General features: G+C 41.3%; 1 protein-coding gene across 1 annotated transcript in view; it reads left to right on the top strand.

Moving 5' to 3' along the window:
• Positions 1 to 18,448, top strand: part of LOC136334560 (IQ domain-containing protein H-like) — a 132,810-nt gene that overhangs the window by 10,823 nt on the left and 103,539 nt on the right. Inside the window, exons 3-4 of the mRNA XM_066274898.1 lie at positions 7,390 to 7,941; positions 8,645 to 8,711. Coding sequence (XP_066130995.1) covers positions 7,393 to 7,941; positions 8,645 to 8,711 — 616 coding nt within the window. The 5' untranslated portion in view covers positions 7,390 to 7,392. The remainder of the gene's footprint in view (positions 1 to 7,389; positions 7,942 to 8,644; positions 8,712 to 18,448) is intronic.

The raw sequence follows: 18,448 nt of genomic DNA, 5'->3' as shown, positions 1-18,448 counted from the left end.
CGCTCATTTCCTCGCATCCATAAAAGCCTATTGAGTAAAAGGCAAGTGACCTTCAAGATCCCTCATGCTTTAAAATTAAGACTGTGATTATACTGCGTCCCTGAATCCTGTTTAGTCAGCTAATCTCTCTAAATATTGTATTTATCTTTCTAACACTTTAGCATGCTGGGTTCTTGACATCTGTTCTATACAAAGCTTAATACATTGCAGACCCTCAACACTATTAAAGAGCAGATGGTATCCCTGATCTTCAGAGAATAATGAAGACTCATCGCTGAGGGTCACTCCATTCATGCTCTGAACAAGGCTCTCACTTAGAGCCGTAATGGCAGGAGGAACTTTTCTTTTTCATACAATGGCACTGCCTAGGCTAATTATTAATGAATACTTTTGGTATTTGAGAAACTGAACATTAGCTTACAGATTTAAAATCAATGAACAACTAAGGTCTCGCAACAAAAAACTGAGGATTGATGCTTCTCATCTCTCTCCATTCCTGTCTGTCTGTCCCTGTCTATCCCTCTCTCTGACTCTCTCTCTGTCCCTGTAAAAAAAAAAAAAATGTAATTTAGTTTACCCTGACCAGGCAGTGGCATAGTGGTTAGAGTGTTGGACTGGGACATCTGGGACATGGAGGACCCAGTTTCAAAACTCCGAGGTCACTGGCTTGAGCATGGGCTTATCTGGCTTGAGCACAGGCTCACCAGCTTGAGCATGGGGTCGCTGGCTTGAGTGTGGGATCATAAACATGACCCATAGTCGCTGGCTTGAGCCCAAAGTTCGCTAGCTTGAGCAAGGTTGTCACTTGCTCTGCTGTAGTCCCCCTGTCAAGGTACATATGAGAAAGCAATCATTGAACAACTAAGGTGCTGCAATGAAGAATTGATGTTTCTCATCTCTCTCCCTTCCTGTCTGTCCCTAGCTGTCCCTCTCTGACTCTCTCTGTCAAAAAGAAAAAGTAATTTACTATATGTTTCACTCCATACGACACACTTTTTTTCCCCAAAAAGTGGAGCAGATAATGCCTGTGTGTCTTACAGAGCAAAAAATACGTATTTTATTAATTTTTTTTTTTAATTTTTCCGAAGTTGGAAACAGGGAAGCAGTCAGACAGACTCCCGCATGCGACCGACAGGGATCCACCCAGCATGCCCACTGGGGGGCAATGCTCCACCCATCTGGGACATTGCTCTGTTGCAACCAGAGCCATCCTAGTGCCTCAGGCAGAGGCCATAGAGCCATCCCCAGCGCACCCGGGCCAACTTTGCTCCAATGGAGCCTTGGCTGCGGGAGGGGAAGAGAGAGACAGAGAGGAAGGAGAGGGGGAGGGGTGGAGAAGCAGATGGGTGCTTCTCCTGTGTGCCCTGGCTGGGAATCAAAGCCAGGACTTCTGCAATCCAGGTCGATGCTCTACCACTGAGCTAACCGGCCAGGGCTCGTATTTTATTAAATATTTTAACTCACCATTTGGTTCAGAATATTTTTCTTATTTTCTTCCTTAAAACTGTAGGTGTGTCTTATGGTTAGGTGCATCTTATGGAGTGAAAAATACAGTAGTCTATCCTTCTAGGCAAATCATTCTCTAAAGATATTATCCATGTTGGATTATCTCAAATACTTAACCATTTACCACCAGGAGATCTTGGTTACATCCAATTTAAAGATCCTTGGCTCCAGTTTAATCCTACATCCATATACTGTCCACATGCATGAAAAAAAATTTTTTTGTAAAGACATTTACCTTAGAAATACATGCCTTTTTTTCTAGAATTTTCCTCTGTAGCACTTACTTCTAAATTTTATAAGGTCATACTGGGCCTGCCATTTTGCTTCACATCTGTGACTTACTGACACACACAGTCATTATCCTGCTACCTGTTATTTGTTTTAGATTTGGAATTTCCCCCTAAATAACTGCTCCAGAAACTCTCAAATTTACCTCATTAGCGATTATACCTTGCAAATAAAGAAGAGCATTTCCCAGATAGTTGACTCTGTTAGTTGGAGCAGGAGGCAAATAATTAGGCCATGGCTGTAAGTTTGGGCTCTGTGTGGGCCAGAGAGCCATCCCCACTGGAAGGAAACAGCGTGGCTACTGCATCAGTGACTTTACATTGGGAGTGCAACACATCTTAACCAAGAAGAAGAGCAAGAGGGAAGATAGAAGGAAGGAGAGGAAAAGAGAGACACAAGGAAGGAAGGGAGTGGAGGGAGAAAGGGAGCTAGGGAAGGAAGGGAGGAAAGGTAGGAAGGAAAGAAGAAAGTAAGGAAAGAAGGAAGGAAGGAAGGAAGGAAGGAAGGAAGGAAGGAAGGGAGGGAGGGAGGGAGGGAGGGAGGGAGGGAGGAAGGAAGGAAGGAAGGAAGGAAGGAAGGAAGGAAGGAAGGAAGGAAGGAAGGAAGGAAGGAGAGAAGGAGGGGAGGAAGACAGGTAACAGTTAAGTACAGACAAGTTCATGGAGATAAATGGTAAAGAAAGAATAACAGAAGGACCCAAAACTTGAAGCACGGCATGACCTTTAATCAGGGCTCTTGTTCCTAGCAGGCTGTGAAACAGCTTTGTCTCTACCTGCTCAATGGATCTCACAATGCTGATGCACTGCTTTAATTTGGAAAGGCTTTCTCTTGAGAGACATGTCTTTTCTTGCTCTAAGTCTAAAGTGCTCCCAAGTGTGACATTCTCTGTGACAGATGTACTACAGTTATGCTTTAGCTGACTGCAACCCCATAGCTTCCCCGTGCCTGAGTGGTCTATTTGATGTCCAAGAGTGTGTTTCCTTTGAGAGCATGTCTTCACTAGAATATCATCCAAGAAGGTAGGGAGGTATAATCCCTTTGTTCTCCAAGAGTCACTGTTAAATTCTGTAACCCCACTCTCACCCCACAGCCCTTCTTTATAAGGATCTGAAATGCACTTGCTGATGTAGGCAAATGCCTTAAACCTGCCCCATGAAAGGCACTGTCCCAGAGACTTAAGGGTCCTCTTCTTTCATAAGCTTCTCCAAGGTTACTCCATTTTTAAGGACGGTCCCAGTTCCGCATGGCTGTCTGTAAAAATAAAAATTTCAAAAATTTTTTTTAGATTTTATTTATTTATTTTAGAGAGGAGAGAGAGAGAGAGAGAGAGAGAAGGGGAGAGGAGCAAGAAGCATCAACTCTCATATGTCCCTAGACCAGGCAAGCGCAGGGTTTTCAAACTGGCGACCTCAGCATTCCAGGTCAACGCTTTATCCATTGCACCACCATAGGCCAGGCTACAAAATATTTTAACATTTCCAAGGAGACCAAAGTCTGGCAAATCTCCCATTCATAGCTGCACTTCTTTTTTTTTTTTTTGCTATTTTCTGAAGCTGGAAACAGGGAGAGACAGTCAGACAGACTCCCGCATGCGCCCGACCGGGATCCACCCGGCACGCCCACCAGGGGCGATGCTCTGCCCACCAGGGGGCGATGCTCTGCCCATCCTGGGCGTCGCCATGTTGCAACCAGAGCCACTCTAGCACCTGGGGCAGAGGCCAAGGAGCCATCCCCAGCGCCCGGGCCATCTTTGCTCCAATGGAGCCTTGGCTGCGGGAGGGGAAGCGAGAGACAGAGAGGAAGGCGCGGCGGAGGGGTGGAGAAGCAAATGGGCGCTTCTCCTGTGTGCCCTGGCCGGGAATCGAACCCGGGTCCTCCGCACGCTAGGCCGACGCTCTACCGCTGAGCCAACAGGCCAGGGCCATAGCTGCACTTCTTATAGGAGTCTTGGGGTCTTGTTGACACAGTCCACCATGGGACTGGCAGTACCAACCAGCTCCACGCATGTCCATCTGTGATTATTTTCCATGTCCACTTCTCACTGATAAAGCATTGCAGTGGTGGGATTCAGTCAGTTCGCACCGATCCGGCAGAACCAATACCTAATTTTTTTGTTGAGTTCAGCGAACCGATTGTTTAAATGGACTTGTAATCAGGGTTCTCTCTAAGATGGATGCCTGGGCAGCCACCCAATGAGGAAATCACAAATTTACATTTCTTATTCTTTTTTAATGTTCATCTGTGCAACAGCGTATTCTAAGTGCCCGCAGTAATGTTCATTCCATCCGCGGGTGAAAAAAAATTGATGGCACTATGCTTGGAATATTATTCATTTCATAAAATGATAGTTAAGGATCAATCACATAGCTGACGATGTTCAGATAAAAGCAAAGAAAATTTCAAGTGAGGACGCCAATCAAGAAGCAATATAGAAATATCTTAAATAACAGTTTTATTGTTTTTTGTCAGATATTATTTAATATTTTGTATTAATATTTTAAAACTCTTTTTATAACATAATCTAGTTTTGTGTATCTCTTTTATTGTTCTTATTTAAGTGTTAAATGCATAAAATAATAAACTACCTTTCGGTATATCTTTTTTTATACTTAAAATGGTCATTAGGGCAGAGAACCTGTTGTTAAATTATTTGAATCCCACCACTGAAATACTGCCAGTCTTCTGTGAATTCTCACCTTTCCATCATTAGAACCCCTTCCTGAAAAAAGGCAGGAATGGAGCCACGAGCCATTTCTGTGGAAACATGTGCCACTTGTCTTCTACCAGAAGCTGCAGCTCCTCCCGCCGGCACTGTCTGCTACAGGAGGCGTTCCTGCTCTAGCTCTCTGTTGCCCATCCAAAAGAAGATTTGGTTCCACTTACCAAACAGTTTGCATTCTCTCCTGGCATGTTGATTAGATCGGAAAGGGCTGGTATCCTAGCGAGAAGGCTTTGTTTCCACGCTCTTTTGCCTAGAACAACTCAAAAGCACACAAAAGCTCGCTGCTATTTAAAATCCACTTCTAAAGTTCAAGGAAACTGCCCCTTTTGGACTTAAAAATTGCTTTCCAGTATTTTTACTTGAAATGACAGTCTGATTAATTCCACTGCCTAGAACCTAAAAGGAGAGAAGGAATGTGAAGGTTGTTTTTTATTTTTTTAAATTTCCGGTGTTTGCTTATTGTGCTTTTATATTCTCTTCGATAACTTTCTGCCTTGAATTTGTTAATGTGTATCCATTAACATTCCTTTAGCAAAAAGCATGAACAGTCTCTAACAGTAATAATCAACACAAAGCAAAACAGGCATAATAGTTATTGATACATTGTCTGCGTCCTTTGTTTCTTAGAGTTCCATGAAAACTCTTCAGAATGCAGAGAGCAGTGTAATTTTATAATTTGGTAAAGATGAGCTTATATATATGAAAATATTGACATATTGAAGACAATCTTGTCTTTAAATCCATAAGCAAGGGACAATCAGCCCAGTGAGTTGATGCCTGGCTTGCTGAGGAGAAGGCAGGGTCTGAAACATCCATACCCCCTCACCACCCAGGTCATTAGGAACATTTGGACCATGAAGCAGAGTATCTCTTTTTCTAGTGCAACAGTTTTCAGTAATGAAATGTGGTGGTTTCACAGTGGATGTGAACCAACAAAATTCCCTTCATTTTTTTTTATTTAGAGGCTGTGTTTAACCAATATTGCTGTTGTAATTCATATCTCTTCAGATTTTTTATTTTTATTTTATTTTATTTTTTTTGTATTTTTCTGAAGCCGGAAACGGGGAGAGACAGTCAGACAGACTCCCGCATGCGCCCGACGGGGATCCACCCGGCACGCCCACCAGGGGCGATGCTCTGCCCACCAGGGGGCGATGCTCTGCCCCTCCGGGGCGTCGCTCTGCCGCGACCAGAGCCACTCTAGCGTCTGGGGCAGAGGCCAAGGAGCCATTCCCAGAGCCCGGGCCATCTTTGCTCCAATGGAGCCTTGGCTGCGGGAGGGGAAGAGAGAGACAGAGAGGAAGGAGGGGGGGTGGAGAAGCAAATGGGCGCTTCTCCTATGTGCCCTGGCCGGGAATCGAACCCGGGTCCCCTGCACGCCAGGCCGACGCTCTACCGCTGAGCCAACCGGCCAGGGCCTCTTCAGATTTATTTTTAAATAGCATTTATTCCATTTTTTATACAGAAAAGTATAAAGAAGTATAAAGAAGAAAAGTATAAAGAAGTATAAAGAAGAAAAAAACTGCCCATCATCCCATTCTTAGAGAACCCATCTTGACATTTAAAAACAAAAGTAATATTTTTCATAACTTAAAACTTCAATCAGTACAGATATGAACAAAATAAAAAGCAAATGCTTCCTTGGTTTTATTAGTTATGCGATTTCAGATTCTAACCAAGGACAGCTCCTCATATGTCCCTAAGAAGACAACAGATTTGCCTGACCAGGCAGTGGCGCAGTGGATAGAGCGTCGGATTGGGATGGCGAGAACCCAGGTTCCAGACCCCGAGCTCACCAGCTTGAGCGCGGGCTCATCTGGTTTGAGCAAAGCTCACCAGCTTGGACCCAAGGTCGCTGGCTCAAGCAAGGGGTTACTCGGTCTACTGAAGGCCCATGTGGTGTCGCAATGAAAAACTGATGATTGGTGCTTCTCATCTCTTTTTTTTTTAAATATATTTTTATTTATTCATTTTAGAGAGGACAGGGAGAGAGAGAGGAGAGACAGAGAGAGAGAGAAGGGGGGAGGAGCTGGAAGCATCAACTCCCATATGTGCCTTGACCAGGCAAGCCCAGGGTTTTGAACCGGCGACCTCAGCATTTCCAGGTCGACGCTTTATCCACTGCGCCACCACAGGTCAGGCTGGTGCTTCTCATCTCTTTATGTTCCTGTCTGTCTGTCCCTATCTATCCCTCTCTCTGACTCTCTCTGTCTCTGTAAAAAAAAAAAAAAAAAAAAGACAACAGATTTAAGAATAAAAGAACGTAAGTCAAGAGAAACCTAGAAAGTGGCAATGGTGATAACACACAACATAACGCTCCTTGTAAACTCACTCCTGGATATTGAGAGAAGGTGGCAGGCAGAACTTCAAATTCTAGAAAGTGATGACCTGTTAGAATGTCAGAATAGATGGAAAGCTTTGATGAGCATATTTGAAGTTATCATAAAGACTGCAAAGAAAGGCTTCACCCCATTTTTCAGGGTTAGTGGATAACTTATAAACAAGAAATTAGTAGCTGGCTCCCATCCATGCATGTGTGAAAAGTAAACCAGAGATTATGGGGTCAGTTGAGCATGTCAAAGTAAACTAAATGCACAACTTTTACACGATTAGTTCCTTGAGCAATTAAATAATACTTTTATTAAAATAATAATAGCGTTGAGCAACCTCTCTAAGATATTCTTTTGATAATGAGTTTTATGATACATACTAGCCAGACTTTCATATTATGACATATACGTATTAAATTAAAACTAGAATCCATATCTTTTATCATTGGCTAATAAATAATAATGTGATAAGTGTCTGTCTTGACCACTCCTTTAAAATAGATCATAATTCTATTTCACCTCTGGTGACATTTTCTTCCACAGTCCATGAAAGTCATATCACCTTCTAGAGCTCTAAAATCACCATCTGATTACAACTTTTTAATCTATAATGGCATCATAGATGACACAGCCCCGGACTTCTTAGCATTCAAGGAACATTTTTGTTTATCTTGGGGAAGTATTGTCTCTCTCTTGGACCATATCAAGAAGTTTCTCAGGGACTATGCAATACCAGAAGTCAAGATAAAAGGGAACAACTTGGTAGCCCTCCTCCCCGAGTTTGAGCTGACGAATAAACTTACCAGATCTGACCTTCTCTCGGTGTTGGAGAACCCAGTTACCATCCAAAGAATGTTAAGTGTTCCTGGGCAAAGGTACAAGGGCCAAGGTGGACAGTTAAGTGCTGCCAGCAAGATCCAAGCCACATGGAAATGCCACAAAGCGAGGAAATTCTTCCTCACTTACCGCGAGCAGAAGTGGGCGTCAGGGGTGATCGCCATTGCGTGGCTCTTACATTGCCATAAGACCCGAATAAAGAGAATCCTGAAAGAATCACGTGCAAGACACCTGCAGAATTTCCGCGTTCGAGCCAAGGTACACAAGGCTGCCAGCTGTTAAGGCAGACCTCTTTTTCTAAACATTTCTTGCTTGAATGATTGCAATAAGTTGTCTCTTTATCTTCCCTTTCTCTCTCCAACTACCCTCCCCCTCGGCTTCCCTTGCCTTCCCTCCTCCTCCCCGGGTGATGCACACACCCTATTTTTGTTTGTACCATACATCGTATTTTAGCCCTAACCAGGAATCCGCAAAATCTGTTGCAATTTTTCTATAGAAAAAAAAATAAAAAAACGTCCCTTCACTTTGACTATGGTGGTTCTGTCAGAAAATCAATGGTATAACTGCATTACCTTTTCTCCCTATATATACCTTCTGGCACTTTAATTTGCTAGGGAAAAAAAAATCCTGTCTTGTCTACATTGCTGTCACCACTTTGTCAGAAAGTATTTAAGTTTGCAGACAGCCTTTTAATTAGTGCTCACAATTTCATTTATGTTTGCTTTCTCTTTTTTTCATTCATATTCTGTTAATTAAGTGAGCTGCCTCTAATCTTCCCCTGCCAGTAGCATCATGTAGCCACCTAATTAAATTAATTGGGGAAGATGTTTTAAGTATGTAATTAAATCAATTAATATAATTTATGCCTGGCTTAACTGTACAGTGGAAAAACAGCTGAAGTTTGTCTAGATGAATCCGCTACCGCTTCCTGTCACTGATCAATGCTCTTCTTGATTTTTAGCATCTGGCAGCCAACTGGAATCGCATCAGGACCTCCAGGAGGACTATTATCCATATCCCATCATTAGGTATAACACTTTTGCCTGCAAATCTATCAGCAACCTCTATTACCCACCACATTATGGCTCCTTGATTGAGTTCAAGGAAGGCCCCTTGTTTTATTCAAATTGGTCTCGGCAGGAAAATGTTCTCGACATGATGAGAGTAATAACACAGGGCCCTCGCTCGAAACGGCGTTTAATTTGGGGATTAAGCAAATAAAGTCATTATGTGGGGGCTGCTATTCAGTGGAGAGGTGATTTGCTGTAATTCGCTTTCATCTGTATGAAATGAACTAAAAAGTTGTATTTTTTTCCCCCTGAAATAACAGATAATATTTTCTATCTTCTTTAATGATAGGAGAACACGGGCTTGTGTGTGCTGTTGCTGTTATGCCAGGAAGCCAGGATATTGCTTGTACACTGTTTTTAATCAAATGTGCAGTCAAAATGATAAGCTACATTCTCTGAAATTATTTAGTTCTAATTACGAGCAGATGGGATGCTTTATTTGCACCTAGGGCGCCTGAGCAAAAGGAAATGCTGTGTGAACAAGAATAATTAAGAAGTTGAATAGTGTTTTTTGCGCTTAAATAATCTGCAGTTTCATGTTAATTAGCACTAATGTAATTATTTAATTACATTTATGAATTGGGGAACTTAAAAGCTGTTGTCTACAACAAATAGGTATGCCAAAATGACATGAGGAATTTCAGAAATTTGCATCGGAAGTTCTTTTAAAAACATGAACTGCTGTCACGTTTGGGATTTGTTGGCTGGCTCATTTGTTTTGCTTTGCTTTTACTGTACCTAGTGTGTTAAATTTTTTTGGTGAGACCAAATTTCCCAAGCTGACCTGATAGAGTTTTGACAAGCAGTAAAATTCATTGAATCTTCACATTACATATCAGCTCTTTGTTAAGGTCTTTTAGGTAGAGCAATGCATTAAGTGATCTATTGTAATTCATCGATGCTTCTATGTGAGTAGACATGTTTGTGTACTTATGTGTAGTATAGAACCGTAACATAAAATATATCATATTAAAAGCAAAAAAGTAAAATGATTATATAAATATAATGAAGTTTTTGTTTTAAATTAATAAACTATTCATAGAAATAAAATAAATGCAAACTTTTCTGTATTTTCAAGTACTTACATCTAAGTGTTTGTAGCAAAATTTTTAGAATGTTTGAGTTATACAGGTTATACCCTTTACATTAGGTCTTTATGGCTCACGGAAGAAAGTGAGCCACTTTCTTAGGATGTAAGTGAAGCAAGACAGATCTGAATTTCATTCTAACTTAGGCTATTGTTTTGGTGGGACTACTTTTGCACTCAAAATTAGTTCACATACAGAAATTGCATTTGTAATTGATTGCAACCAGAGAGGCTAATTGTGGACCTAGTTAACTGACTCAAGTCAGAATAAGGTGCAAGAGCCTTTTGCTTCTGCAGCAAACTGTGAACCTGACCTGATATGTGGGAAATTTTGTTTTGCATTCTTTTTTTTTATTTTCCTCAAAACTAGAAATGTAAGCAAGAGCTCCACATTGCAATGTTGACAAGCACAAAGGTTTTATAGACATAATTTCCACAAACTTCCTCTCTTATACCCCAACATTTGACTCTTCAAACCCCAATACAATCAGCCCTGCAAAGAGGCCTCATAGAAAGGGGTCTCCATAGAGGTAAAATTATAAAAAGAATGGTCAGTAATCTAAACTGGGTAATTAAAATAATTTAAATGAAAAGATCTTAAAATTCCGAAAGGGCTTGCTGAATACAAATTAAGTAGAAAAATAACACAGTCAGAAACGATCAAAAGCATTATTTGAAAGCTGGTATGAAAATCAGTTTTCTTATAGATTGCACATACTCAGTTTAAATAACTACATAATAAATCTAAAAATCTTCCCTATTACAGTAATTTTTGTTTGTTAACAACATAATAATCCAGTTTAAAGAAAAGTTGCTAGATATGTCTTTTCCTAGAGATAAGAACAAGCACATATTTTCTCCTCTAAGCATTTAAAAAGCCCAATTACATATTTTCATGAGATAGTAATACTTGGGCTTTGATAAAATAGTATTTGTTTTTACAATCTATACTTTACGTTTTATAAAATGGCTTGTAGACATTAAATTAATTTTGAGTAACATTAATTTGTCATCTTGTACCTATCCCACATACATAATTTTCAAACCATACCTTTAAAAAAATGATTATGATGTGCCTTTTTCTGTAGACTCTCCCCTGGGAACACTTAAAGATTTCAGCTAGTCACACCAGGGCTACTTCATCCTGTACGAGGGACTTAATCTACATGATTCACAAAATAGAATTGGATGAAGCAATTTTTTTCTCTAAATACATGCCCCCCCCATACTATTCAATATAGTAATTCTGCCTTCAGAGTTCAGTGGGATTAAATAATCAAGAGCTATTGGTAGGAATGTATGCTTCAGGTAGGCATTTAATACAAGTTGCAGCCTGGTCCTCCTTCTCTCTTTCCATGGAAAATTTGCAACGACTTCTGGTGTAGAATTAGCCCTAGAAATTATTACACCATGCCGCTAGCCAACTGGGGATGCATTGATTTGTCTACCCCCTAAAAATGAAAGATAAAAGTTCAATAGCTAATAACTGTGTAATATATTGCAGTTGTAGGCATTTGGTTACTGTTCTAGGCAATTTTTCACACACAAGGATTATTTTATTCTCCAAACTTGCAAACACAGAATAGATGGTCTTTCAGTAACATTTTTAACCACCAAATGTTTATCGTGTATTCTTAAATATATTGCTTGATAATATGATCATAAAGGCAATTACACATTGCAGAGTGACCTTTTTGAAAGAAGGAGGGATGAAACATAACTGACTGTTATTATATATATTTTGGATAATATTTTGAGATGCAACAAAGAGTTTTAGCTATTTTTAACCAACAGGAGAGGCAGGATGCTATTGATTAATTGTCAAAAAAACAAAAACAAAAATGAATCGGCCTTGTAATTTTATATGATGATAAAAAAGTCATCCTTTCCAGATTATATAAGCTGATCTCCTGATTAGATATTGCATATTTTAATCATTTTTATTAATTAAAGATAATTAAAACAAAGTAATTTACTTCAGTTCAGAGCAGGAATAGAATACTGGGGTCTATTTTTAGAGCAAAGTCAATCAGTCAAATAAGAAGGGACTGCAACGAAGAATCCTAATTCCTCTGGGAAAAGCAGAGGTGCAAACAAAACATGCAAACTAATTCTGTTTACATTTTCTTTAGCCAAGTTATTTCTTCCACTTTTCATTTAACCCCCGTGCATCTTTATTACACTGCATCATTTGGTGCTACACTTAAAGTCAGCGGCATTTTAAAATATACTGACATTAAATGAGATGTGCCGAGTTTAGGGCTCAGATGCCACGGGCAGGTATAGGAGGCCGCTGCCAGCCAGTTAAACTCCCAGTGTTGAGTTTCCTCTCTGACTTTTCTTCGTCCTTCAAAATAAAAATAAGGGATATACTTGAGGGGAGAGGGCGTATTTTCTGTATGTAATCTCTTGTTTCATTGCTAAATGATTTAATGGTTAAAAGCAATGTATATCATTCAGCTCATTTTCCCCCTCTGCTTTATTTCAGCAAATTATTCTTGGGGCTGACACAATTAGCCCCAAGGTACTTCATTCCATAAAATTATGGATCCTGCTATAGTAAGGTTCATGGGAAACATTTTCTGTGGTTCTGTACTGTCATAAATGCCTAAAAGATAGAAGACTTACTTTTGTGCATAACTGCCCAGACACTGAGCTGAGAAAGACACAAATGCTCATGAGACAGTTGCTTCCGAATTCTCCCCCCCCCCCTCCAGAAGATAAGAATTTGTGCTCACCTCCGTCTGTGAATGGGGCAGGGTAGAGGACTACAGCCAAGAGGGTTCTATCTGAAATCACGTTTCGACTGTGCCTCCAAGCACATTGGCACCTTGCTACTTTCTCATTTTGGAGTTGACAACTCACAGACAAGATAGACACTGTTCCTTCAGGCTCGGGGCTTGGAAATCGAGAATTTCAATCAAATTTCTGCAGTCTTCAACATGTATTTTGGCAAGTGGCACGGAATCCGTAGTTTAGTTATGGCATTGCTGCACTAAATGCTCAAGACAGATGTACTGCCAAGCTCTCCGGGACAGCGTTCCCAGAAAAATTGGGAACAAAGTACTCCTAAACTTTCACATTCATTTCTAACCCAAATGAACATTAAAACATATTTGTATTCATCCATGTTATATTTATCCAAATAATCCACATCAATAGTCACTCACTGATGAGATCAGAGTTGGCCCCGTGACCCTGTAATATTCAATTACCCAGTTGGTCTTGAGCTCTCTACTGTTGTAGCATCAAATACAGAAATGGTGTTGAACTGGTTGTCAAGCAACACCACTCCTGGGCTCTTTGTCAAATGACTTAACACTAGCATTGGCTTTAAAGAGAGTCCTGCACATACTAAGATAAAACTATAATTTTTCTCATCTTCATTCTCATAAAAAATATTAAAATATTTGCTCTGTGGTTCTCAGACTTACACTTATATAGAACCTTACACTTGTGATTACTCAGGAACCTAAAGAGTATTGGTTTAAGTGGATTATATTTATGGATATTCAATACATTAGGAACTAAAACTGAGAAACTTAAAAAAATATTTAACTTATTTTAAAATAATAAATACATTACCAATTTTAACCTAAATAACATTTCTATAAAAAAGAAAAAGAAAAAAACCTTTATTTTTCCATTCCAAAATAAAAAAAATTTTTAGTGAGAAGAATGGCATAGGTTGGCAAGTTAGCAAATCTCTTTTTTTGTTGTTGTTGTATTTTTTGCATTTTTCTGAAGCTGGAAACGGGAAGGCAGTCAGACAGACTCCCGCATGCACCCGACCGAGATCCACCCGGCACACCCACCAGGGGGCGATGCTCTGCCCATCTGGGGCATCGCTCTGTCGCGACCAGAGCCACTCTAGCGCCTGGGGCAGAGGCCAAGGGACCATCCCCAGCGCCCAGGCCATCTTTTGCTCCAATGGAGCCTTGGCTGCAGGAGGGGAAGAGAGAGACAGAGAGGAAGGAGAGGGGGAGGGGTGAAGAAGCAGATGGGCGCCTCTCCTGTGTGCCCTGGCCGGGAATCGAACCCGGGACTTCTGTACGCCAGGCTGACGCTCTACCACTGAGCCAACCGGCCAGGGCCAGCAAAGCTCTTAATAAGACATAGTTGGATATATATATATATATATATATATATATATATATATATATATATATATATATTTCTGTATTCAGTCTGTAGCAATATGTTGTTTTGGTTGAAGCATATGAAGAAACTCTGTCCCTACACAAATAAGTATTTGCAAAAGGGAATAATAGTTTATGTTTTTTACAGCCTTTTCAAATAATTGTATATGTTCTTCTTTGATTTTATACCAAAACTCAACAATGGAAATTCTTAAGGATTAGTTACAATGTGAAATTTAAAATCATATCAATAAACTTTGTATATTTTATGAGACAGTAAGGTTGAAAAAGATAAGTACTAATTTAAGTATTATTTTGAAAATATGTTGACACTGCAGACCTCCTGCAAGGGTTGCAGGAGCCCTCAGGGTCCCCAGACCACTCTGACAATCACTGGCTTTGGGTGCACGCAATGCTGTGCCAGCCACTGACAAAAAGTGTAAGCAAGAGACAGTGCTCACCCTTTTGCAAGCAAGGCCTTCAGAACTGCACGGAATGCATTTGGCAGGATTGGTTTGAGAATGTTTTTAAAACTCAACAAATATTTGAGTACCTCCTGTGCCTTCTGCATCCTCATCACAAAATTCCTTAATCTTCCTCAGCAGCCCCCAAAACACAGCCTTCAGTGTTCATCAAACTGGCACTGTACATACGATATAAATAACCCAAATAGGCCTCTCTCTTGCTATATCTTATCTCCTATCTCGGTATCTCACACTTTCACACTTGTGCAAGTAATTAAAACCTGGGTGGGCCCTGGCTGGTTGGCTCAGCGGTAGAGCGTCAGCCTGGCGTGCTGGGGACCCGGGTTCGATTCCCGGCCAGGGCACATAGGAAAAGCACCCATTTTCTTCTCCACCCCCCCTCCTTCCTCTCTGAATCTCTCTTCCCCTCCTGCAGCCAAGGCTCCACTGGAGCAAAGATGGCCCGGGTGCTGGGGATGGCTCCTTGGCCTCTGCCCCAGGCGCTAGAGTGGCTCTGGTCGCGGCAGGGCGACGCCCCAGAGGGGCAGAGCATTGCCCCCTGGTGGGCAGAGCGTCACCCCTGATGGGCATGCCGGGTGGATCCCGGTTGGGAGCATGCGGGAGTCTGTTTGACTGTCTCTCCCCGTTTCCAGCTTCAGAAAAATACAAAAAAACAAAAACAAAACAAAACAAAAAAACCTGGGTGTAACCATAATGTCTAGAGATCACATTTCTCTAAATGACTGTAATGTGTTGATATGCAATCAATTATGAAGTATGGTACATGTTCTCCTAATTTTTTACTATTAGAATACCAGAGTTGGCTAATGATTAACTTTTTTAATGAACTGGAGCAATTCAAGATCATCTCTATAATAATGACTCTCCTGCTCAACTTGCAACCAGTACGCATTCTTGAGTAGAAGGGAAATGGATGGAGTTACCGTTACTTCTATACTGTGTATGCCCCTAGCAGTGTGTGATCCATTTGAACATCTCCCATCATATGTTTCAAGATGGGAAAAAGGTTGAGAACTACTGCTTCGGTCCGTTAGGCTGAGGTGTGGTTGACTGCCATCTCAGGCCAAGGTGATCAGATAAATGAGAACTACTTAGTAACTGGAAGTCAATTTTAAACCCCTTCTCTGCCTTTAGTACCATTGCAAGGAATAGGATTTGGAGACAAAAGAAACTAGCAGTCAACCACAGGAGGATGAGCAGGTGTTCAAGAATATGCGATTCTACCACAAGGGCATGGCACAGAGGCATGCACCAGTCCGCAGAAGGCTGTCACTGAGCATTGCCTTGCTCATGTTCTTGGCTTTCTGTGGAGGAAAAGCCAATCCTAGCACAGCTAGTTTACTGGGTGCAAAGAGTCAATTAGCATCATCTGACAGGACTTTGTGTGGGAGTGGGGATGGGGATGGGGATGGGAAGGAAGATGAAGGTAAAAATGAAGATGGAGAAATGACAGCCAGTATGAGCATAACTGATGAGCCTGATTGAACTGTTGATGAGCAGCAGCCTTGACTCAACAGTTATCCTTGATACAAACCTTTGGTTATCCTGATAATCAAAAGTACTTGGATAACTTCAGAGAGGATAACTTCTTTGATGTAAAGCAGAAGCAATAAAATTTTGAAAAAAAGAGATGGAATACTCTAATGAAATAGGCCTATTTTGCAGTTAATGCAGATGGCCATAACGAAAGAGGCTGTGTTCCTCTCTGAAGTGCCAGTGCTGTTTTATTCTATGCAGATAAAGACCTAGAAAAGCCATAGATTCCACAGGCCGTTCTTTGAATTCCCCAGAAGTTCTCCAGATCAGAGAACCCAACTTTAAAAGATTTGAAAAGAAGGGAGGAAATGATGAGAACACATGCAGAAAAGGCTAGGCATTTAGGAGACAGAGTCTTCGAGTAGGATGCTAAGATGTATTTCATTCACTCATCTGACTGCGGATATCACAGTGTCTCTGCTTTAACTGAACTTGGAGTCTGTTTATGGGAGCTGGAATAGTGCACAGGAGAGGAAAGATGTACAAACAGTAAAACAGTAGGCAAAGAAACATGCCGTGACAAAGTGAGAACAGTATAGTGGAGAAGGGTGCAAGAGAATGCCAGGGAGGGGAGACAGAATCTTCTCCTCCAAAGAGGGCGTTCAGACATACTTGATAGTGGTTAGGGCCCATCCACTGCATAAGCTAGAACTGTACTTTGATGGCTCAAATATAATTTTGTGTTTGTAATCATGGTAATTTCTCTACATTCAAATGAGGCTCCTTTTGAGAATTTCAGTCTGGCTCAGCCAAAGTGAAGGAATAGTAATAATAACAACACTTACCTAACACTTATTGTGAACTTATACAGCTCGTGGCCCTCCCTTGTCTTTCAGTTAGACTGAGAGAGAAGCAGAATATCTGTGACAGGTGGGACCTACCAGGGGTAGGGAAGATAGATGATCATTAGTTTCCTATCACCTGTAACAAGTTACTAAGTTTATTACCTTACAGTTTTGTGGTTCAGAAGTCGGACAGGAGCGAGAATCAAGGCGTTGGCAGGCTGTGTTCCTTTCTGGGGGCTCTATGAGATAATCGGTTTTCTTATCCTTTCCCATTTTTAGAAGCCACCCACAAAGGAATGAACAAGGAAAGCCTTTGCTCCCCTTCCTCCATCTTTAAAGCCGGCAATGTTGCATCTCTCTGCACCTTTCTTCTGCAGTCACCTTGCTAACTCTGCTCTTCTTCCTCCCCCCTCCACTTTTAAGGACCCTTGATTACATTGGGCCCGGCCAAATAATCCAGAGCAATCTCCTTATTTTAAGGTCAGCTGATTAGCAACCTTAATTCTATTTGTGCCTGGCCTGTGGTGGCACAGTGGATAAAATGTTGACCTAGAACACTGAGGTCACCCATTCAAAACTTTGGGCTTGCCAGATCAAGGCACATATGGGAAGCAACTACTATAAGTTGATGCTTCCCAATTCTCCCTCCTCTTTCTCTCTCTCTCTCTAAAACAAAACTTCCATTTGCAACTTTATGTCCCCCTGTGCCATGTAACCTGACATATTCACAGGTGCCGGGGATGGGGCCATGGACACCCTTGGAGGGTCGTTCTTCTGCCTATCACAGTGATTGAAAATAAAAGTCAGAGAAGAGGCAAAGGTTCTTTGTCTTTTCTGGAGTTCTCTGCTCACACTGGGAGAGTCTTCTCTCTCATTTTATGAAACCACATCTGTCATGAGAGCTAAAGCTGTAGTCTCTGAACTATACAATAATATGTAGGCAACCTTGGACAAGAGACAAGGCCCTTCCCCTGAGTCTCCCTATCTATAACATGACAGGCTAGAAGTAGATGGGCTCTCAAAGCTCCCCCAGTGTTTCTGGTCTGCCTTTGAAGTATCCCGCTTTGTAGATTATTTTCAAAGTGTGATGTTCATAGCCACTGGGCATGTCTGCTGAAGTTCCCGAAGTCACAACATCATTGCTGATCATTTATGGCTTAGTTTCTATTGTATTTATTATATGCTGTCAGCATTGATGAGATCTCTTCTCCTCAGAGTCAACACATGTACTTTGTGAATATACAAAACATAAGAATAAATCTGACTTTTAAAAAAATTGACTCCCAACATCTGCTTTAATGATGGCAACATGTGTTGCATCATATCTTGCCTGTGTAGAATGGCCTGTTGCATTTGTTACAACATATATAGTAAGAATTTGTTGTCTTCTGAGCTTTGGAAGGGCACATACCTCATAACATTAAAATGCCATATGTGGCCTGACTAGGTGGTGGTGCAGTGGGTAGAGTGTCGGACTGGGACGCGGAGAACCCAGGTTCAAAACCCCGAGGTTGCTGGCTTGAGCACGGGCTCACCAGCTTGAGTGCAGGGTCACTGGCTTGAGGTGGGATCATAGACATGAGTTCAAGGTCTCTGGCTTGAAGCTCAAGGTTGCTGGCTTGAGAAAGGGGTAAAGAGTCACTCACTCTGCTGTAGCCCTCCA

Source organism: Saccopteryx bilineata, chromosome 4, assembly GCF_036850765.1.
Source record: "Saccopteryx bilineata isolate mSacBil1 chromosome 4, mSacBil1_pri_phased_curated, whole genome shotgun sequence".
Lineage (NCBI taxonomy): Eukaryota > Metazoa > Chordata > Mammalia > Chiroptera > Emballonuridae > Saccopteryx > Saccopteryx bilineata.
Note: the sequence above shows the minus strand (reverse complement) of the source record. Positions and strands in the feature narration are given on the sequence as shown.